The following is a 24,097-nucleotide window of genomic DNA, read 5'->3' on the forward strand; positions in this document are numbered from 1 at the left end:
CATATATGGGATTTCCATAGAATACGGATTTCCGTTAACGGTGGGGCCATCAGGGTGGCTGCTTATCGGGGGGCTCCGGGGCATAGGGGGTACCTGCCAATTCGAACGTATATGGAGGATTTCCATGGTCTGGTGATTGGCCGAATTAAATTCCATATATGGAAGATTTCCATATATGGTCAACATCCATCTATGGAATTAAATTCCATATATAGAAGATTTCCATATATGGTCAACATATATGGTTTGTATCCTATGGACGGGGCATTGGCCCATTTGGCTATATGATTCATTTCTAACAAAAATATAAGGTAAATTGCAAAAATAAAGTGCAAAGCAGAATAAAACAAACATGCTAACAATCAAAACGTAAGACTGGCTAGAATAGCCTTAGTACGGTACTTACGAAAGTGCACAAAGTTCATACAACAGACAACCCAAGGACCATATGTCGGATTTCTCATTATAGGACATGTGATTAATTTGTTCCTGTAAATCAAACATATAAATAATTAATATAAACATATGGGGCGGCACAGTGGCGCAGTGGTTAGCACTGCTGCCTACGGCGCTGAGAACCCGGGTTCGATCCCGGCCCAGGGTGACCATCTGTGTGGAGTTTGCACATTCTCTCAGTGTCTGCGTGGGTTTCACCTCCACAACCCAAAGATGTGCAGATTAGGTGGATTGGCCACGCTAAATTGCCCCTTAATTGGAAACAAATAATTGGGTGCTCTAAATTTATATTTTAAAAAATATAAACTTATATGGTCAGTAACCTAATAATTGTCACTCTTAATTCACCCATAAAAGGCATGTAATATTAGATTTAAATGAGATTGATTAATTAATAACCCTTAAATGGTCACTATATTCCAAAAACCTTTCCTATTGAAAAAGCCAAATAACAAATCATGTCATTGAGGAAATCCAGAAATTTTAAATTATTTTCAAGATTATTAACATTGGTTATTATACATGTTCCCAAAGATTATAAACAATAAATGTATACTCACTGGAGACATGTAATATGGAGTGCCAACAAATGTTTTGGCAAAACTCGTGTCATGTTGCAAAATCCTAGCCAAGCCAAAATCACCTAGTTTGACATTATGCTGTACATCGAGAAAGACATTAGCAGGTTTGAGATCTCTGTGTAGCACTGTGCGGCCACTTTCACTGCGCCTGTGACATTCTCGTAAGGCCAGAGCTAACTGAGCAAGAACACGCAGGGCAAAATCTTCCTCTAAATACCTCCTGAAAGACAATTAGATTTTTTTTTTGAAAAGGAAAAATACTCCTGAAAAAAACATAACTTAATTATCAAATTCATAACCGTTTTACAGTTCAGTTTAAACAAGATATGAGACAAACACAGTAACAATATACACTACAGGAATTATCTTTTATTATTACCTGCCACACCATTTTAAGAGCTCTGAAACCTCACCAAAATGCTTATTCATAAATAAGAAGTAAAATGTCAAAGGGGGAAGACGAAGAGTCTACCTGAAACGGTAGTTCTCACCAGATACTGCCTAATCTGCTGAGTCATTGCTGCTTTTGCTTATTAATATTTGCACTAAATATTAGCAGACCGGTTGAATGTAGGAGCATACCAACTGAGAGTTTCATACATTTCCAGCAGTTTCTAACATTGACCAATGGAAAGCATTTTACATTTGAATATGTAGTTAACTTTCTCAAGTATGAAACAAAGATTAAACGTTTTTCCAGCTTGAATACACTTTTATTCAGCAAAAGAACTGGAACATATTTAGAAAAATAATTTTAAAAGTAGCAGTTTATTCAAGCAAGCTACTGTTGTACAGAAAAGGGTTTGGGTTAGAATTATTATAGAAATGAAATTGAACAAATTAAATTCCAAAATATTTTGTTAAAATTTCAACAAATCAATAATTTTGAGACAGGGGTAAGACCATAAGACATAGGAGCGGAAGTAAGACCATTCGGCCCATCGAGTCCACTCCACCATTCAATCATGGCTGATTTCAACTCCATTTACCCGCTCTGTCTCCATAGCCCTTAATTCCTCGAGAAATCAAGAATTTATCAACTTCTGTCTTAAAGACACTCAACGTCCTGGCCTCCACTGCCCTCTGTGGCAATGAATTCCACAGACCCACCACTCTCTGGCTGAAGAAATTTCTCCTCATCTCTGTTCTAAAGTGACTCCCTTTTATTCTAAGGCTGTGCGCCCAGGTCCTAGTCTCTCCTGCTAATGGAAACAACTTCCCTACGTCCACCCTATCTGAGCCATTCATTATCTTGAAAGTTTCTATTAGATCTCCCCTCAACCTCCTAAACTCCAATGAATATAATCCCAGGATCCTCAGACGTTCATCGTATGTTAGGCCTACCATTCCTGGGATCATCCGTGTGAATCTCCGCTGGACCCACTCCAGTGCCAGTATGTCCTTCCTGAGGTGTGGGGTCCAAAATTGCTCACAGTATTCTAAATGGGGTCTAACTAGTGCTTTATAAAGCTTCAGAAGTACATCCCTGCTTTTATATTCCAAGCCTCTTGAGATAAATGACAACACTGCATTTGGTTTCTGAATTACGGACTCAACCTGCAAGTTTACCTTTAGAGAATCCTGGACTAGGACTCCCAAGTCCCTTTGCACTTCAGCATTATGAATTTTGTCACCGTTTAGAAAATAGTCCATGCCTCTATTCTTTTTTCCAAAGTGCAAGACCTCGCCCTTGCCCACGTTGAATTTCATCAGCCATTTCTTGGACCACTCTCCTAAACTGTCTAAATCTTTCTGCAGTCTCCCCACCTCCTCAATACTACCTGCCTCACCACCTATCTTTGTATCATCGGCAAACTTAGCCAGAATGCCCCCAGTCCCGTCATCTAGATCGTTAATATATAAAGAGAACAGCTATGGCCCCAACACTGAACCCTGCGGGACACCACTCGTCACCGGTTGCCATTCCAAAAAAGAACCTTTTATTCCAAATCCCTGCCTTCTGCCTGACAGCCAATCGTCAATCCATGTTAGTACCTTGCCTCGAATATCATGGGCCCTTATCATAGAAAGTAGATCAATGTGGACAATGCAACAAAAAATTTAAATATTGATCATAGTTAATGGAACAGGAGGCACATTCAGCATCTTTGAGACTTGTTATTTCCTTACTGATGGCGATTAAAAAAACAAATTACAAGCTTTTTTTCTCGAGTTTGAAACATTTTGCGCTGGATTCTCCGAAGGTCAGCACCGAAATCGTGAAACGCGATTGGCCAGAGAATCGACTATGACGCCAAAATCGGCGTTGATTCTCTGAACCCCCCACAACACAACGGAATCGCAGCCTGCCAAGGCCGAGGGAGGACAAGCGGAGCGGCCGGAGTCCCCATGCCATGACAGGGCACTGCCCACGCAACGGGCGCTATTACGGCGGCCATGTTGATGGACAGCCACCACGGGCCCTGGGTCAGCGCAGGCTTCACAGCCGTATGGATGGGTGCACGACCCCTCCCTGGCCACCCCGCCCAACTGGAAGCAGCCACCATGGGGAAGACCCAGGGCTGGAAGGCCAACTGCCCGACTGGCCGAGGTGGAGGAGGAACAGGACGAGCAATAGGACGAGGATGAAGAGGGGAAGGAGGAGGTGGTGCCAAGGAGGCGCCTGATGAGGCCCCACGTGGAGGAGGAAAGGGACAATGCGCGGGACATGGGGGCTGGACATGGACGGGAGGCTGCACTACGCCACCAGCAGGACCTGCGAGCACGGGACGCTTTGATCGTCACATGTTTCATCAACTGGGGCGGGGGTGGGGGGGGGATTTGTTGTGCATGGGCACGGACACCACAAGACTGCACCACCTCACCCACGACCACCCTGACCTCCCACAACACCAAGGAAACTCACCTCCCCCAGGACCGAAAACTCTCACCTCCCACGCCACGGAACACCACCCTTCCATTATATATACCTGCAGCACAATGAGGTGGGGGCTGCACGGAGCACCCACTGGGGCTCAGTCTTCCATCACCCGTCACCCATGGTGGGCTTCACTTCCCGCCCCACCCCCACACAAATCAGACAGAGCACAGAGGCGGCTTTCATCGGTGATAACATATATCAGTTATATACATGTGCCCTAGCCCCTATAACTGAACTGTGCCCTGCACCCGTGACAACTTATGTGTCTATCTTTCTGGCCTTATGGACCCTATCACTATGGTACAGCGGAGTAGAGGTAGACTGTGAGCCCTGCCCTGCGACTAGAGCCCCTGTTGCCGCACATTTTACGGGGCGGCATGGCCTGGATGGCCCAGGCTGGTCCTTGGGCATCCCGACTGGCGCAGTGCCGCCCTGCTCTGCCCGTTGCCCACCAGATACACCAGGGGTAGGGTGAGGCATTCCGGGACCTCCTCTGCAGGAGTCACCGGCACGGGCCCCAGCACCTCCTCCTCCCTCAGGGTGCACCTCGCTCCACGGGTGCGAGCGGAGCAATCCCCCGAGCCCCTCCCCGGCACTGCCAGTCCTGGAGGCCCGCTCTGGTATCGACCAGGGTCTGTATATTAGTGGCCATGGAGCTCAGGGAGTGGGCCAGCCCTGACTGGGATTGTGACACCTCCCTCTGGGACTGTGCCATCTTCCTCTGGGACTGTGCCACTTCTCTCTGGGACTGCACCATCTCCCTCTGGGTCTGTGTGAAACCAACCAGCACCTGGGCAATGGCGCGGATGCTCTCAGCCATGGCGTGCTGAGACTGGGCCACACTGAGGAACGCTGCTGCAATCTGCAGCTGGCTCTGGCACATGGCTGCCTGTGAGTGGGCAGCCATGTCCTGGGCCACAGCCCCCACCTGCACAGATAGCCTCACGCCTTGCATAACCTGACCCATGTCCGACACCGTCGCCCCCATAGCCTCAACCGTGGACGCCACCCGTGCTGTTTCGGCCTGGGTGACGTGCATGACCGGCTGGACTCCTCAACCTGCGCCTGCAGGTGCTGGAAGCTGGCCATCATCCCCTTGTCTGGTCCCTGACTGCATTTGATCTATGGGTGGGAGTGGATATTCCAGGAACCCGGGACCCATCTGGGCAGCAGCTGGTTGCTGGGGTCGGGTTGGCCAACTCCCGACGTAAAATGGAGAACAGCAAAGGCTGAAGGGAAATTCAGCCAACAGAGGCAGAAACTAGCAGGTGCAAGTTTACTGTGTATTAAACTCTGCAAAAGCCCTGACAGCATCGATACAAGCAGCCATCTGCATAATAATGTAGCAGCCATCTACATACTAATGAGCGATCCCCGGGAACAATCGAAACATTTGGGATAAACAAGGCCAAGCCAGACTCCTCGGCGCCAGCAGTGGCCAACACAAAAGAGGTTAACGGACATCTCAAGACCGCCCATCGATCAGGGAACCGCTCCAGTATTGGGGAAATCGAACCAAGCGATTGGAACGAAGTCCAATCACTTGGAACCAGGTACAGGGTCCACCCCGAAAGGCGGGAAGCCCCTGGGGACTGTAAAGTTAAGCCCCCAAGTTCAAATCGTCCTTCTTGTCAGGGTCACTCAGCAACGCGAACCAACCCTTGACCGTGACCTGTTCGGCTGCTGCCAAAAGACCGTAAGTCTTAAGTCAACGCTCGCTACGAGATAGGCGCTCCTAGCTACCAGTCCATACCAGCTTTGGAATCCTGCAGACTCAAAACCCGAACGAAAGGTCATTTGTCCCCCTGACCTGGTGGGCCAGTCCGAAGCTAAGTATAGGCCTGTTAGTTATAGAAGTAGCTTAGAAGTAGAATTTATGCATGGGTAGCGATTTACTGTGTATAATAAATGTGCTTTGATTTGAATCTTACTAATTGGTGTATTGAGTTATTGATCATTACTTGAACTTGAACCTCGTGGCGGTATCATAAAGATACCTGGCGACTCGAGAGCAAAGGTTATAAAACAGAGCCAATGGAACCAACCAAATGTTAGCAACAACCGTCCGGCCCCTCGGCTGCTCCTACCTCCACCTGCTGTACCAGAGCGGCTGTGTGGTGCTCACCAGTAAGTGTCCCAGGAGCTCCTCACTAAAGATCCCAACCGATGTGAGAAGTCTCTGCAATGGTGGAGGGTGGGTCGTTGTGTGCTGTGTCTCCGTCCCCTGTGTTTCCGTCCCCCGGGTCACTGTGTTCTGGCTTGTATCAGGCGGAGGGCTGCTGTGATGGCTGCCCCCCCGTCGGTGCTTGCGTCCCTGGGGGGCTCCGGCCCTGGCACTGGCTGGGGCTGGGGACGCAGATGGGCCGGGGGCAACACCGGCTGGCCGTGCAAGACAAAAGAAAGCATGTATGGTTGGACAGACATACGGGGGTGAGGCATTATGTGGTGAGGGGATGGGGTGAGGGTTGGCACATGTTGTGAGGGACCGCAACCGTGCAGGGGGAGTCTCACTTGGTGGCGCGCCTCCGATCTCGGCATCGGCAACCTCTTGCTCCTCAGGTCCGCCAACGACGTCCAGTGCCCTCTGCTCAGGCACGGTGAGGGGATGCAATTCTGGCGCTCCCCCTCCGATTTTCTCCCGCTCCCTGCGGTTATGCGCGGACTTCTCCTGGGGGAGGGGTGCGAAACAGAAGCAGCAACGGTGTTAGACGGTCTGACGCATGCAGCCCAGCAGTTGGGTCTATAATCGCATCAGTGTACCCGGCCATTGCAGTTGACATAGGTGGGTGCAGCCATGTGGGTCAGGGCGGGGGTGGCACTGTCCCCCTGGGGGTAGGTGGGTTGGTGCAGGGGAACTGTGCTGGGTACTCACCCTGGCTGCCTGAGGAGGTTGTGGAGCTTGTTCCTGCACTGGTCAGCTGTCTCGGCCATCGGCTCGACTGCGCTGACGGCCTCGGCCACCTCCGCATGCCGAACGATGGCGCCTGGTGTCCTGCGGCCGGGTCCGGTGTACAAAACCACCCTCCTCTCCTTCGCGGCATCCAGGAGGCTGTCCAGTTCGCCGTCTCTGAACTTTGGTCCTGCTCGTCTGGCGGCCATCTTGCCTGCGACGGCGGTGTGTTGGGGGAGAATGATTTTCAGCTGTCGGCGTCGCATCAATGACAAAACCCACGTATCATCGACGGCTCCCTCGGGTGCTTCACGTTGCGCCCATGCTGGCCCCTTGTGGGCCGCTGAATTGATATACCTGGGGGCCCGATGACGCAGTCGTAAAATGCAACGGATTTTACGACGGCGTCAACACTTAGCCTCATTATCGGAGAATCTCGCCCTTTATATGTAAAATATGTTTCCCTACTGAGCATATTCATATATATTTAGCTGAAATGTTTTGGAAAGGGGGAGATATTGAGGTAAAAAATTATGCTGTTACTGGTGTTTCAATAACTCAAATGCCATTTTTGCCATGAAATAAAATCCCCACGTGTCCATCCAAGCTACAACCATCTGCAAAATAATCTCTTTAAATAACCAAAATCAGCATACTATACTGGTTACTAACATCATACAATAAGTCCACGGTTGCAGTGGAATTAGAAGTCTGAGCCCAAAACTCCATTCCCAAGTTTCTCATTCATCAATTTCCCCCCCCCCCCCCACATTAAAAATCCATTTATTTCTCCTTCCAAAACCCAGCTGCCTAGTGGCATTTTCACTATACGTACATGGAAGACAGTAGCAACATGAGTACAGCTGGAAGACACTGGGTAACCAACGAATGCTTTATCTAAACTTGACCTGAAAGCAATATGCCAGTTGCACGAAGAAAGCGTTGGAAGCAGAAACATACAAACACAGATTCTAGAGATTAAAGAAAGGTTCAGCTTAAAAATTGCATGAAGAAAATTATTTTCTGGATCACTGTTGGAAAATAAATGTGTGTCTTCATAGGTTTTAGTATTAAACGGTGGCAATATACCAACTACTCGGCGGCACAGTGGTTAGCACTGTTGCTTCACAGCTCCAGGGACCCGGGATCGATTACCGGCTTGAGTCACTGTCTGTGCAGAGTCCGCACGTTCTCCCCGTGTCTGCGTGAGTTTCCTCCGGGTGATCCAGTTTCCTCCCACAAGTCCTGAAAGACGTGCTGTTAGGTGATTTGGACATTCTGAATTCTCCCCGTGTACCCGAACAGGCGCTGTAGTGTGGTAACTAGAGGATTTTCACAGTCACTAAATTGCAGTGATAATGTAAGCCTACTTGTGACACTGATAAAGATTACAAAAATACATAAAACTGGGACTAAGTGAAGTTAATCCCAGTTAGCATGCAGCCAGTCAAGTAGCTTTACAGACCTTTGCTGACAACAAGTCCCATGCAAATATGTTGTCGAGCAATCCAGGCAGAACAGAAAAGGTTCTGAAACTCAATTGAAGGTCAATAGATCATACTGGACACAAAAAAAAAGTGAATTTGGTCTACAATCTTGATTCAGAGTGAAGCCTCCACAGCTGCTTAATGACCAGCAGTGAAAAAGGTAAAAGGAACAGATTAGTTAGCTGTCACTTTGGGAGAATAGTACCCAGCAAGTATGTTCCCAAGTCATGAGTACACAATTACTTACGGCTTGTAATAGAATAGGAGTCATTTACATAAATTCTTCCAACAGCTTTAAAATAATAAAATGTCCGAAGGCATTTCACAGGGCGTTATCAAATAAAATTCTACACCGAGCCACATAGATATCAGAGCAGATGACCAAGATTTTAAGGAGTGATTAAAGGAAAGAGAGAGGCAAGAAGATTTAGGGGGAAAATTCTGAAGCTTAGGGCTTAGCATGGCACTCCCCCTCCGATTTTCTCCCGCTCCCTGCGGTTATGCGCGGACTTCTCCTGGGGGGAGGGGTGCGAAACAGAAGCAGCAACGGTGTTAGGCGGTCTGACGCATGCAGCCCAGCAGTTGGGTCTATAATCGTATCAGTGTACCCGGCCATTGTAGTTGACATAGGTGGGTGCAGCCATGTGGGTCAGGGCGGGGGTGCCACCAATGGTGGAGCAATTAAAATCAGGGGTGTGCATGAGGTCAGAATTGCAGGAATTCAGAAATTTCCAAGGGAAGCAGGGCTGTGTGATATGTGTAGTCTGGCACATTAAGAGGTAATGTGATACTTTATTCTACCACCAGATGGAGCTGAGGAACAGACCTATAAAAGGGAATGTCTCTCAGACTTTTGGGAGAAGGTGTGAGGAGTAAGGAGAAGTTTAGAGTACATAGAATTTACAGTGCAGAAGGAGACCATTCGGCCTTGGAGTTAAGATAGATCAGTAGTATAGAGTTCTGTAGCATAGATGTAGTACAGCCTTATTTATTGGTTCATATCTTGTAACGTCTTTGAATCATAATTTGTGTAGTGTAAATAAACTAGCTTTGTTTAATAACGTATCTTGATGTTCTTTGGCTACACTACAACATTAATCCATCCTGAGAAACTCAACAAAGAACATCACAGGCTGGAAGAGGTTAGAGATCGGGAAGGGCAGGTTCATGGATGGATTTGAAAACAAGTAGGAACAATTTTAAATTGAGGCATTGGGTAGGTCAGCACGCACAAATGGGATGGGTGAATCAGTACGAGTTAGGATGTCGACTAATGGTTGCACGTGAAACGAGAATATCTTGTGAGTTTCTTGAATCAAGTGCAAACAACAGACACAAAGTGAGTGCAAAATATAGCTCATGCGCCAAGCAACAAGTTATCAAACCTGGTTCTTCAAGGGGTATAATCTGTTAGCAATCTACTGTTTCTCTGGGGCTGAGCATATCATAACATGGATAACTTATGTTCTTGACCAGTGAAAATTAAAAAACCCAAGTCAGTGCCTGTATCATGTAACACATTTTACCTTTCTCGTATACACTTGTTAATCAGACTGGCCAAGTCACCTCCTTCACAGAACTCCATGACTATGTACAATGTTGCATTTGTTCTGTCAATAATACGATCATAATATCGAACAATGTTTGGATGTTTAAGTTCACGAAGCAAGTTCACCTCCGAGACGAGCATCTGTTTTTCTGCCTCAGACATGGATCCGTAATCCATCTCCTTCCAGACCAAGACCTGTAAAAGTTAGTTCATTTAATGAATATCCATTTCAGATGGGTGATAGCAGTTTGGGTTGATAAGATTGGTTGGTACATTTATTGTTTAAAGTTAAAATTTGAGGATTTTGTTTACAACCAGATTATTCAGGAGGTTGTGCTGATGTATATTTATAAGTATCATCATTAAATATAAACTTATCAGCTTAATTTTTGAAATTTAATGCAGGATTACTTTGACTTGGCAACTTATGCATGAGTATCATGAGGTATATTTTAGATGCAAACTTACTTGTGACATCTATATCTCATTCTTCAATTATCAATGAAAGATCTAAGGCCATTTGAACCCACGCAAGTTATATTCATCTCAAACAAAAATCATCCTGCAAGATTTTAGGTGTTTATTATGCATTCAGTGGAAATGTACTGAAGATATTCAACACAAGTCACTTACTTTCCGGTAGGGAAGGGGCTCCCAAACTGGGTTCTGTAAACCCCCAGGGCTCGGCGGGACTCCTCCAAGAGATCAGCTGTTATATGTTTTTAAAAAGCTGTCCTGCCAGCTTGACCAATTGAAGGCAGTTGTTTCACTTTGTTGGCTACTGATAGGCACACTAAAGTACCCATCAGCAATCAATGTACTGAGAACGTTAACTAAGATATCATAGAATCCCTGAAGTGCAGAAGGCCGTTGGGCCCATCGAGTTTGCACCGACCCTCTACAACCCTAAATACCATGTCCATTATATATTAGCGTAACATCCACCTCTACCGAATCACATTGGCTGCATCTTCAGAATTATTTACTCCAAACCTTTCCTGGTTGACCGCACATTCTGCTCGTGGTAGAGAATTCCACTTCTCAATTCTTTACTGGATTCATTTGTCATAGGTTTACAGCATGAAAACAGGCCCTTCGGCCAACTTGACCATGCCGCCCAATTGTTAATAATAATAATCTCTATTGTCACAAGTAGGCTTACATTAACACTGAAATGAAGTTACCGTCGCCTGTTCGGGTACATGGGAGGGAGAATTCAGAATTTCCAAATTACTTAACAGCACGTCTTTCAGGACTTGTGGGAGGAAACCGGAGCGCCCGGAGGAAACCCACAGACACAGGGAGAACGTGCAGACTCCGCACAGACAGTGACCAAAGTCGGGAATCGAACCTGGGACCCTGGTGCTGTGAAGCAACAGTGCTAACCGTGCTACCCACTAAGCAGGTCCCAATTGCCCGCATTTCGCCCATGTCGCTCGACACCCATCTTTCCCATATTACTGTCTAAATGCTTTTTAAAAACCAAAATTGTACCTGCCTCTGGCAGCTCGTTCCAGACACTCACCACCCTGTGTGAAAAAAATTGCCGCTCTGGACCCTTTTGTATCTCTCCCCTCTCACCTCAAGACTATGCCCTCTAGTTTTAGATTCCCCTACCGTTGGGAAAATATGTTGACTATCTACCTTATCTATGCCCCTCATTGTTTTATAGACCTCTATAAGATCACCTCCAAGCCTCCTACGCTCCAGGGAAAAAAGTCCCATATCCAGCATCTTCTTATAACTAAAACTATCAAGTTCCGGTAGCATCCTAGTAAATCTTTTCTGCACTCTTTCAAGTTTAATAATATCCTTTCTATAATAGGGTGGTTAGAACTGTACACAGTATTCCAAGTGTGGCCTTACTAATGTCTTGTACAACTTCAGCAAGACGTCCCAACTCCTGTATTCAATGTTCTGACCAATGAAACCTAGCATGTTGAATGCCTTCTTCACCACCCTGTCCACTCGTGACTCCGCTATCTCTTTGTTCTGTAACTCTCCCCAACACCTACGATTAACTGAGTCGGTCCTGCCACGATTCGAACTACCAAACTGCACCACCTCACATTTATCCAAATTAAACTCCATCTGCCATTTATCGGCCCACTGGCCCAAATGATCAAGTTCCCATTGCAATACTAGATAACCTTCTTCAGTGTCCACTATCCCACCAATCTTGGTGTCATCTGCAAACTTACTAACCATGCCTCCTAAATTCGCATCCAAATCATTAATATAAATAACAAATAACAGTGGACCCAGCACTTATCCCTGAGACACACCGCTGATCACAGGCGTCCAGTTTGAAAAACCCTCTACAACCATCCTTTGTCTTCTGTTGTCAAGCCCTTCTGTTGTCAAGCCAATTTTGTAATACCTCGTCATGGATTCTGTGAGATTTAACCTTATGCAACAACCTACCATGTGGTTGCTAAAGCCATGTCAACTGCACTGCCTTCATCTACTTTCTTGGTTAACCCTTCAAAAAACTCAATCAAATTTGTGAGACATGGGGCTGGATTTTCCATTTCTGAGACTAAGTGCTGACGCCGGCGTGGAAACAGTGGTGTTTTACAACAGGAAAAACGGCTCAACAGCTGCACCGATTCAGCAACTCTAAATGGGCTAGCACCATCGCCGCATGGAGAGCAACCAGCTCCATGCAAAACGCCGCCGGATTGGCGCACGAGGTTCACATGCCACAGCTCCACTTAAACTGGCCACTGATGCCATCACCTACCCAACCCCTGGGATGCATGCGTCGGAGTGTCTAACAGTGTCGTTGTTTGTGTTTGCACCCCCCCCCCCCCCAACCCCCGGAGAAGGCCGCACACAACCGCCGGGAGCGGGAGAATATCGGAGGGAGACCACCAGACCTGCTGTCGCTCACCATGCCCGAGCAGAGGACACTGGACGTAGTCGGCGGCCCAGAGGAAAGGGAGGTCACCGAGGCGGAGGTCAGCAGCAGGCGAGCAAGTGAGACCCTGCTTAGTTGCGGATCCCCATGACACATGTATGGACACCCCCCTCGACCCACACACCCCTCCTGTACCTTCTAAACCAGTGTGTCTTTAACCTGGACAATTGACAACACAAGTTGTTTAATACAATAATAGTTTATTCACAAAGTGAACACACACATACAAGTTGCACTCTAAACTAACACACAACAGCCATAACTTCACGTCCAGGTGACTGGCAAGTACAAAGCAGATATGGCCTTATCTGGAACCCGTTGTCTGGCAGTGTTCGATGTCTGTTGCTGGTCGTCTGTGTCCCCGGCTCTGGTCCCTCTGTGGATGGCATGTATAGTCCCCTCCTTGCTGGTGAAGGTATCGCCATTGTTGTCGTCGGTGGTCGAGAGAGCGAGGGCTGCGCAGCACCTTTTTTATCCCTTACAGGTTTTGTGCGCTTTTGAGTGGTCCCAGGTAGATGTCCAATAGCTCGATCAGGGTAGCACAGTGGTGAGCACATTTGCTTCACAGCTCCAGGGTCCCAGGATCGATTCCCGGCTTGGGTCACTGTCTGCACGTTATCCCTGTCTGCGTGGGTTTCCTCCGGGTGCTCCGGTTTCCTCCCACAGTCCAAAGATGTGCAGGTTAGGTGGATTGGCCATGTTAAATTTCCCTTAGGTTAGGTGGGGTTGCTGGGTTACGGGATAGGGTGGAGGTGTGGGCTTAAGGTGCTCGTTCGAAGAGCCGGTGCAGATTCGATGGGTTGAATGGCCTCCTTCTGCACTGTAAATTCTATGATCAACCATTTGGGGGCGGACACCTTGATGGCGGGGCAGGTCCCAGTCGGCCATAGCCGTTTGTGTCCGAGGCACGTAGGCCTTCCCAAATAAGGAAACTGACGACACCAAGTCTGCCACATATTGTTAGTTCTACCTGGAGCTCATTGCCCCAGGATGGCCTTTTCCCTGTGTCAGTTTCTGCAAGCTCCGGGCTGCAGCCTTTGTATATTTGCAAGCTGCAGCCTGGCTGCGTCTCTGTTGACCAATTTCCCATCGATCAGACGGCCATTTTAGATGCCCACACAACTCACCCTCACCCCCCCCCCTCACTCCCAGCCTGTTATCCACTAGTGCCCTTAGGGCGACTTGCATCCCTGGACCCGAGGTATCCAGGCGATGGCAGCGAACCCCGCTACCCGGGCATCCTGGTGGGCTCGGTCCACATGGCACTGGATGTACTTGTCCGCCTGGGCATATAGGGCGTCCGTGATGGCAATGATGCGCCTGTGCACCGAGGCCCGTGAAATCCCGGACAGGTCCCCACTCGGCGACTGGAAGGACCCCGTTGCGTAAATGTTCAGGGCCGCGGTCATCTTGATGGTCACCGGGAGCGGGTGTCCTCCCCCATCCCCCTGCAGTGCCATCACCTGGCAGATGTGTCGCACTGTCTCTCTGCTCATCTGCAGTCTCCGACGGCATGTCCAGTCTGGCAGGTCCTCAAATGGCATGCGACACCGGGACACGCGAGGCCTCATGCTGCGTCTCCTTTGCACCTCCTCCTCGGCCTGTTGGGCAGCCGGGCTTCCAGCCTGTGCAGCCGCCACCTGCCCCTCTGTAGCCCGTTCCTCTGCTACAGCTTCCCCCATCTCTCTAAATTGTTCACAATTTACATAGGTGATTTGGAGTTGGGGACCAGGGGCAATGTGTCCAAGTTTTCAGACGACACCAAGATGAGTGGTAAAGCAAAAAAGTGCAGAGGATACTGGAAGTCTGCAGAGGGATTTGGATAGGCTAAGTGAATGGGCTAGGGTCTGGCAGATGGAATACAATGTTGACAAATGTGAGGTTATCCATTTTGGTAGGAATAACAGCAAAAGGGATTATTATATAAATGATAAAATATTAAAACATGCTGCTGTGCAGAGAGACCTGGGTGTGCTAGTGCATGAGTCGCAAAAAGTTGGTTTACAGGTGCAACAGGTGATTAAGAAGGCAAATGGAATTTTGTCCTTCATTGCTAGAGGGATGGAGTTTAAGACTAGGGAGGTTATGCTGCAATTGTATAAGGTGTTAGTGAGGCCACACCTGGAGTAGTGTGTTCAGTTTTGGTCTCCTTACTTGAGAAAGGACGTATTGGCACTGGAGGGTGTGCAGAAGAGATTCACTAGGTTAATCCCTAGCTGAAGGGGTTGGATTACGAGGAGAGGTTGAGTAGATTGGGACTGTACTCGTTGGAATTTAGAAGGATGAGGGGGGGGGGGGGGACCTTATAGAAACATATAAAATTATGAAGGGAATAGATAGGATAGATGCGGGCAGGTTGTTTCCACTGGCGGGTGAAAGCAGAACTAGGGGGCATAGCCTCAAAATAAGGGGAAGTAGATTTAGGACCGAGTTTAGGAGGAACCTCTTCACCCAAAGGGTTGTGAATCTATGGAATTCCTTGCCCAGTGAAGCAGTAGAGGCTCCTTCATTAAATGTTTTTAAGATAAAGATAAGATAGTTTTTTGAAGAATAAAGGGATTAAGGGTTATGGTGTTCGGGCCGGAAAGTGGAGCTGAGTCCACAAAAGATCAGCCATGATCTCATTGAATGGCGGAGCGGGCTCGAGGGGCCAGATGGCCTACTCCTGCTTCTAGTTCTTATGTTCTCCGAGCAGCCCCCACTCTCGCGGCCGCAGGTAGCTCGTACGGCTGCGGCCATCACCACAGCAGCAGCATCGCGGGTTGGTGTCCGAATGCTATTGTCTGCAGGGGGTGACAGGCCAACATGTTAATATGGTGCATACTCCCGTGCCCTGCCAGGTTCCATGGGCTACACGGTGGCCCCAGTTGGCACTGTGGGCCCCCCCCCTTCCCATCGGTGCCCCCGGTTTTGGCACCCTCTCAGCAGCCAGGGGTACCGTTGGCTGGCACTGCCCTCACTAGGGGCTGCCTTAGGTGGTTCCCCGGTGGGTGGTCGTTGGTTGGGTGGGGTGCTCTGGCAGGGGGTGGGCGCACCCATACTGCCAATGCCAAAGTCCCCACCTATTACCCCCCTATTCCTCTTGCAGCTATCTGTAATTTGTGACTATCTTAAATATACATTATCTTTAAATGTATGGCCCCAAGTTTTGGTTTCCCCCACAAGTAGGAGTATCTGTACATTCACCCTATCAAACCCCTTCATTATCTGGCCCTGGCCCAAGACTGCTTTAAGTGGAGCTTGTGGTAATATAATCGGGGCCAAGTTTTAAGGCTGATTAAATTGGATATCCTAAATTAAAGAATTGGCCACTTTAAATTAAAACCACAGTCCACTCCAGCAAGAAGCCTGCAGAATCCGAATATCCAGAACTCAAACAGACTGCCCGGGCATGTCTGGAGAAGCCCTTGATCACCCATCAAGTAATTATCGCTCCTCCCAGAGATGCATTGGCCTATTGTCCACAGTTCCTGACAACCCAACAAACAATCATTGCTCCTCCTAAGGCAGGCTCAGGTGCCCTGTCCAGACCATCAATCAGGCCATTGGGCATTGAGACCCTGCCTCCTGAGACTCCATTGGTCAAAGGCCAAGGGCAGGTGGGTGACAAAGGAAAAGGAGGTGGGTGGCGACAGGGGGATAAAAATAGGCATTCCGGACATCTAGGAAGAGATGACTCAAAGCAAAGACTTGGTGTGACCAGAAGGAAGGAAAGAAGCAAGCAAGGAAGGAACAGCCAGCGAGAATCACCTTCGCAAAGAGGAATCAGGGACTCAGGGATCGGATTTACAGCATATCAAACCACCTTTGCAGGTAGTATAGTCGAATCCTAGGTGTTTCTTGTATATGCAGTGGGAAATTTACTGGTTAACTATATTTAATGAAGTGTGTTGCATTATATGTGTCCGCACCTTGTTCTCCTCATAAATAAAGACACCTTGGTAAACCTTGATTAAGGAGCCGCTGGAAGTATCTGAATTGGACAGATACAAGGTAAAGCCACCGAGAACAAGCCGAAGCCAAGCGTCGACAATGAAAAGCGTGTGGAGTAACCTGGGCGTCCACCAACCCCTCCAAACATGGTCCCCCCCACCAGTGACGGAGAATGTAGGTCTTGCATTGATTGGACTTCTCAGTCGCCGGAGAACTCATTTTAGTGTGGTAGCAAGTCATCTTGGACTCCGAGGGTCTGCCTAAGGCAGTCATTATCTTAAAATATCTCTGGGGGATCACTGGAGAAAAATGCTCAGTCTGTTCAATATCTTCTCACAATTGATGATCCATCAGTCTGGTATGATCCTTGAAGAAGGTTATAGGTGACTTAATTGAGGCATACAAGATGATCAGAGGATTGGATAGGGTGGACAGTGAGAGCCTTCTTCCTCGGATGGTGATGTCATAGATATAAGACAGATGTCAGAGGTAGGATCTTATATGGACGATAAGGGAATAATGTAGATGGGCTTTAGAGTGGTTTCACAGGTCGGCATGTACTGTGCAGTAATGTTCTATGTTCTGAATCAATTTTGCACCTTGGAACATTTCTATTTAGCAACTTTTTGACCAACACACCCAGTGGGGGTGAGGAGGCAGCTTTCCAATTGGTCAGGACATGTGGTGGGGGTCAAAGGGGAGGTCAGACATGAGACCTCCATGTGGGGATCACAGCTGGCGGCGGCTCCCTGACTCCCGATCGCAGCCACTGAAGCTGAAACCACCCCAGTGAGTGTTTTACGAGTTCCTCACGACAACCGCCCGCTCCCGCTAAAAGCGCGTTCTCTGCGCCGGTCCGTGTCCGATGGAGAAACCGCGGTTTTAACCGCTCAGTTAGACGGGAACATAGAGCCTCACGCTCACCTTGCCGTCCGATTTCCGTCTGATCTTCTGGCACCTGCCGTAAGAGCCCGAACCGATACTCTCCAACAATTCATAATCAACAAGGCGGGACGGCATTTTTCTGGACGAGGCGAATGGCTGCGGGCATAGATAGTCTGTTGAAGGCGATGCTGGGCCGGGTCACTGTGTGTGTGTGTCTGACCGGCCAGCTGGTGCCCGAGGCACGCGAACAGACCAGGACGCGCGCGAACGAGCCTAACAGACCAGGACGCGCGCGAGCGAGCCTAACAGACCAGGACGCGCGCGAACGAACTGAACAGACCAGGACGCTCGCGAGCGAGACTAACAGACCGGAAGGCGCGCGCGGGCCACCCGTCACATTTTCAAACCGCCTCGCTCCTCAGCCCCATTCCGATTGGTCGATCGGCTCCGGCGTCTCGACCTTGGATTGGCTCGTGCCCATAAACAGTTGCCTAGGCAGCGGCTGGCGGCGCGGGAGCAGCGCGCGAAATTCAAACCGCGATCGGCGCCCGTGCCGGATCTCCCATCATTTTGCATTTCGGCTCCTGTCGTGGGTTACAATTCATGCAGGCGTTTTTGAAAAGAAGTCAAGTGTGCACGCTACTTTGTTGTTAGAGACCAGATGATCCGATTTCTAAAATAACGTTTCTCTGAGGATCGCGGCAAATTGAACTAGAATTTTACTAGGTTCTGGCGCAAATGATCGATTTACTGGAACCAAGAGTTAAAATAAACTTCAAACCATCACGCTTGCATAAAACTAAGGGTCACTATTCCATTATTAATTGTTTTGGTGGAATGGTGTGTTTCATAGAATTTACATTTTTCATAGCATTTACAGTGCAGAATTTACAGTGCAGAAGGAGGCCATTCGGCCCATCGAGTCTGCACCGGCTCTTGGAAAGAGCACCCTACCCAAGGTCAACACCGCCACCCTATCCCCATAACCCAGTAACCCCACCCAACACTAAGGGCAATTTTTGACACTAAGGGCAATTTATCATGGCCAATCCACCTAACCTGCACATCTTTGGACTGGGAGAAACCGGGGCACCCGGAGGAAACCCACGCACACATGGGGAGGATGTGCAGACTCCGCACAGGCAGTGACCCAAGCCGGAATCGAACCTGGGACCCTGGAGCTGTGAAGCAATTGTGCTATCCACAAGGCTACCGTGTTGAGACATAAGAACACAAGGAATAGGAGATTCGAAATAAAAACAAAATGCCAAAAAGACGCAACAAGTCTGGCAACATCTGTGAAAAACATAAGGAATAGGCCTCAAGACTGCTCCACCATTCAGTAGCATAGCTGAACTGTGAAATCAATCCACTTTCTCACTCTATCCCCATATCATTCGGCCCACCGAGACCTCACCAACCCACTTAAGCCCTCACTTCCACCCTATCCCCTCCTAACCTTTGATTCCCTTAGTGTCCAGGGTGGCCAACTGTGATGAACTGCTGGAGAAAGAGAATGTCTCACAGGGTTCAAGGACAGAATCAATTTGGCTAGAGCTAAGGAACAAAAAGGGTGAAATTACATGGCTCGGGGTAGTCTATAGACCGCAAACTAGGGCGAAGGATGTAGAACAAATCTGCAGGGAAATTACAGGAGAGATGCATACATTGTGGTTAGCACAGTTGCTTCACAGCTCCAGGGTCCCAGGTTTGGTGCCCGGTTTGATGTCACTGTGCGGAGTCTGCACGTTCTCCCGTGTTTGCGTGGGTTTCCTCCGGGTACTACGGTTTCCTCCTACAGTCCAAAGATGTGCAAGTTAGGTGGTTTGGCTATGCTAAATTGCCCTTAGTGTCCAAAATATGATTAGGTGGGGTTACGGGGATAGGGTGGAGGTGTGGGGATAGGGTGGAGGTAGAGGCTTTGGTAGGGTGCTCTTTACAAGGTGCACTCGATGGGCCGAATGGCCTGCTTCTGCATTGTAAATTCTATGATAGGTTTAATGGGGACTTTAATTACCAAACTCGGACCGGGAGAGTGGTAGTGTAAAGGATGGAGAGGGGCAAAAGTTCCTAAATGAGGGTTTTTCCAAAGTGCAGGTGTCAGGACAGCCACGGAGCGATTGGTCGCGGCATTCCCCATCGCAGGAGAAGGGCCCATCGGTCGCAACCGGCTTTTAAATTGAGAATGCCAGCTGTGGCCTGCTTATAAATTAAGAATGGCGGCCGCGACCGGCTTTTAAATGGAATGATGCAGTCGTCTGGCCAGAAATGGCAGCTGAGTGCCTAGCTCATGCACTGATAGCATGTGCCCTGTACATATGTACTTCTGCTGCAAAATCACGGAAGAGAGATTCCTCCATTTTATAGCTGCAAGCAAGACAAGAATTCTAACAGTGCAGAAGGAAACCATTCGACCCATCGCATCTGCACCAACCCTCTGAAAGAGCACCCGATCTAGGCTCTATCCTAATAACCCCTTAACCTAACCTACATATCCCTGGACACTAAGGGGCAATTTAACATGGCCAATCCACCTAACCTGCTCATCTTTGGGATGTGGGAGGAAACCCATCCAGACACAGAGAATGTACAAACTCCACACAGACAGTCACCCAAAGCTGGAATTGAACCTGGGTCCCAGGCGCTGTGAGGCAACAGTGCTAACTACTTTGCCACCGGGCTGCCCCGGGAACTGTGAAGAACTGAAGATGGATCATTTTGTTATAAGAAATGGGGCCAGAGATACAAACAGACAAGTACCTCCTGGCCAGGAACTCGCAACTGAATCTGCTTGAGAGAGCTGCTCAGGCGAGTACAGGGCAGGACAGAGCAGTGCTAGTGTAAGCTCTGCACAGAGCTCCAGGGCCTCTGGTGAACAGCCAACAAAGAAAAAACTGAAATAGGGAACAAAGCAGTGTAAAGATAATTTATTGAGATATAGCTTTGTTAATTGTGCCAGTGCAAATCAGGATGCAAAGCCCATTTGTGTTATATGCAGGGAAGTACTGACAAATGAGAGATTAAATCCTCAAAACTTCAAAGGCATTTGAAGACTAAACTTGGCAAGTTCGAGGACAAACCTTTTAATTTTTTTCAAAGGATGCAGTGAGAACTTAAATCATCAGTGAAATTCCTAACAGAACTGTAACATTGAATGACAAAGCAAGTGAGGACCAAGCAGGCTCACCCGTCGCATTAAAGGTAAGCGAAAATGATGGGTCGCGAAGGTTGGCTGGTGTGGGTCACGAAGGTCAGCCGGACTGGGTCCCGAAGGTTTGACGGTTGGTATAAGTGGGTCCAGGGAAAATAAGTTTGAAAAACACTGTCCTAGATTGAGTCCAAAAAAGATTTCTGCAGCAGTATGTGTCCAGTCCAACAAGAAAGGATGCACTGTTGCACCTGGTTCTTGGAAATCAGGGGAGGCAAGCAGATCAAGTGGCAGTGGGGAGCATTTAGGAGACAGTGGTCATTGTATTGTGAGGTTTAGGATGATGTTAGAAAAGGCAATCCTGAGTAAAAACAATTAACTGGGGGAGAGCTGACTTCAATGGGACAAGAATGGAGCTGAGCTTGTTAGACTGGAATGAAAGATTGGTGGGGAAAACTGAACAATGGGCTTCCTTCAAAACAGAAATGGGGAGGCATAGTGCCAGTATATTACATAATATTCCGCTTTTCTATTCTTCCTGTCAAAGTGAACAACCTTACATTTTCCCACATTACACTCTATCTGACAATTTTATGCCCGTGCTATCTATATCGCTTTGCAGATTTTTTCTTTTCTCATGACTCATTTTCCGGTACTTGTTTCATCAGCAGATTTTGGCTACAATACAATCTATCCCTTCAATCAAGTCATTAATGTAGATTGTAAAAGGTTGACACCCCAGCACTGATCCCTGCGGCACTCCACTAGTTACAGTATGCCGACCTGAAAGTGATCCATTTATGTAGATTCAGTTTCCTGTTAGCCAATCCTCTAACCATGCTAATATATCACACCCTACACCATGAGCTCTTCTGCAGAAACTTCTATGTGACACCTTATCGAAGGATTTTTGGAAATCCAAATGCACTCCATCTCATTGTTTCCTTTTATCTACCCTGCTTGTTATATCCTCAAAGAATTCGATTCAATTTTGTTGTCTAACTTTCTGGCCCTAGATTATTAAAAATTAAGATCAATCTAATTTCTGCGTCAAAACGTATTACATTTTTTGACAGTGTCTATTCTTGTCTTGATATCTAGGCAGAGTTTTGGTCAAGTTAAGTGATGAACAGCAAGTTCATCTCAATTTCTTTGGAGCTAAGGGGCTGGATTCTCTGTTTGGGAGACTAAGTCCCCACGCCGGCGTGAAATCAGTGTTTTACGGCAGGAAAACTGGTGCAAAACGGCCACTGATTCCCAGTTCCAGGGGGGAGAGAGAGGGCTAGCAGCCAGGCAGCGTGACCGCAATGCGCACGCCGGTGGCGTGCAGCGGCCGCGCCGTGCTTCATGGCGGTTGCAGCCCCCGGACCCGGCACGCAAAAATAGTCCCCCCACCTTCAGCTGGCGCGTGCGCTCTAACCGCGCCCCCAGCCCCAAATAATGCCTCCCCTGCCTGCGGATCATCCCTCCCCCGACTGTGGCGGCGCTGGACTGAGTCCGGAGCCGCCACGCTGAGTTCCTGACGGATGAGACCACACGTGTCCCACGCCATCGGAAACCTGGCCGGTCGGGGACGAAGAATCGAGGGGTGGGCCTCAGGCAATGGCAGGCTGTGGATACGACATGTGGTGTATTCCTAGAGTATGCTGCTTTTCAGGGGGCGGAACATCGCGAAAGCGGCATTGCCCCCGATTTCGTCGTTATTGGGGATTCCCCACCCCGTCGCCGAACACGATTTCGGTGATCGGAGAACCCAGCTCATGGTATGAATGTTGACATTTATTCACCCTGACTTATAGTCATGCTGGCTGTGATTTTTGGTGTGCCTATGCTCATTGGAAACGAGGTGGGTCAGGCAGAAAATTCATCTGTCCACTTCCTTTTCATAATTGTAGCATAGTCCCGAGTGGCTCCCCTTGGTACCCTCTCCATACTCCAGGGCGCCAAGTAGTGTTAGAAAAAAACACTTAGTCTAAACAGTCTTCCCTTCTTAAAGGCATAGTCACTCTAAAAGGGAACTTGCAACAATGCATTGCCAGCTGCTTGATATTTTCTTTTTGCCATACTTGGAGAAGCTATGACATAATTGACAAACAAGAGGGCTCCCAGATTTTTTTTTTGTTTAATATAAATTTAGAGTACCCAATTAAATCGCTGGCTTTTAAAGCAGACCAAGGCAGGCCAGCAGCATGGTTCAATTCCCATTCCAGCCTCCCGAACAGGCGCCGGAATGTGGCGACTAGGGGCTTTTCACAGTAACTTCATTTGAAGCCTACTTGTGACAATAAGCGATTTTCATTTCATTTTTTTCCCCCCCAATTAAGGGGCAATTTAGCATGGCCAATACACCTAACCTGCACATCTTTGGGTTATGGGGGTGAAACCCTCGCTGACATGGGGTGAATGTGCAAACTGCACACGAACAGTGACCCATGGCCGGGATTCGAACCCGGGTCCTCAGCGCCGCAGTCCCAGTGCTAACCACTGTGCCGCATGCCGCCAAGCTCTCAGATTTTATGACAGCAACCTGCACAAACTTTGTCAACAGGATGAGACCAAGAAGGATGCCAGGTTTCCAGTAAGAGACAGTAAGTCCCCGAGATTAACTATATTAACCAGTAGAGGCATATCATATTATGACTTTTCAGTCAATACTTCTTAAAATTGGATATAAACAATCTGTGAAGATGGCTGGTGCAAATCATGCAACTTGACATTTGGATGACAAGCAGTAAGAAGTCTCTGGTGAATACTTAATTTAGTATGGACATAGGTGAGGGTACTGTAATAGGTCCACGGAGGCAGAAGTCCCTTCACCAGAATCCCTTTTATTAACAAAATCAACAGCAATCCAACTATATACAGTCAGCTTGCTATCTACACTGGGAGTGCAGAGGATCTTTCACTCCCTGTTATATACAAAGCAGATTGGCCCACTAATCAGGGAACTCGTATTCCTTTTGGCCATTCTCAAAGGCCTGGTCTAAGTCATTACAAGTACCTCAGAACCTTCTTTGGAATTCACATATCTCATTGTTTCAGGATGGGCCAACACCTATAAACTATGAAGTTTCCAAATTACCGGTCTCCATATTTCATATTGGAATAAAGATCAAAAGCCAATGGCCACCATCAACTTCCCATTGTATCATGATAGCATCCCCCATCAAAGCCAGACCAAATGGGCCTCAGAGTGTTAATGTAGCAATCATGTGCTGAAAACTGGTTTCAGGGACTGCATCCTTATTACCCCAAGACCTAGCAGATCCATCAGTTGTCAGCCAGTCTGAGAAACAGACTCTGAAACTAACTGCAAGTCATCAAGCTGCTAAGCATTTAGCTTGTTCCAGTTTCAAAGTTCACCTGA

The 24,097-nt window shown here is 48.1% G+C and overlaps 1 protein-coding gene across 13 annotated transcripts in view; it reads right to left on the reverse strand.

Moving 5' to 3' along the window:
• nek2 (NIMA-related kinase 2) overlaps nucleotides 1-24,097 on the reverse strand; it is a 109,447-nt gene that overhangs the window by 27,343 nt on the left and 58,007 nt on the right. For 6 of the 13 annotated variants that reach the window (XM_072508531.1, XM_072508567.1, XM_072508594.1 and 3 more), the window contains 3 exons: nucleotides 9,971-10,039; nucleotides 1,017-1,257; nucleotides 407-489 (listed from right to left, as the gene is read on the reverse strand). In XM_072508531.1, the coding sequence (XP_072364632.1) occupies nucleotides 407-489; nucleotides 1,017-1,257; nucleotides 9,971-10,039 (393 nt within the window). Of the gene's footprint in view, nucleotides 1-406; nucleotides 490-1,016; nucleotides 1,258-9,821; nucleotides 10,040-17,621; nucleotides 17,913-24,097 lie in introns of those variants that run through there. The other 7 variants (XM_072508500.1, XM_072508520.1, XM_072508547.1 and 4 more) reach the window with 4 other exon arrangements.

The sequence above is a fragment of the Scyliorhinus torazame genome, chromosome 1, assembly GCF_047496885.1.
Source record: "Scyliorhinus torazame isolate Kashiwa2021f chromosome 1, sScyTor2.1, whole genome shotgun sequence".
Taxonomy (NCBI): domain Eukaryota; kingdom Metazoa; phylum Chordata; class Chondrichthyes; order Carcharhiniformes; family Scyliorhinidae; genus Scyliorhinus; species Scyliorhinus torazame.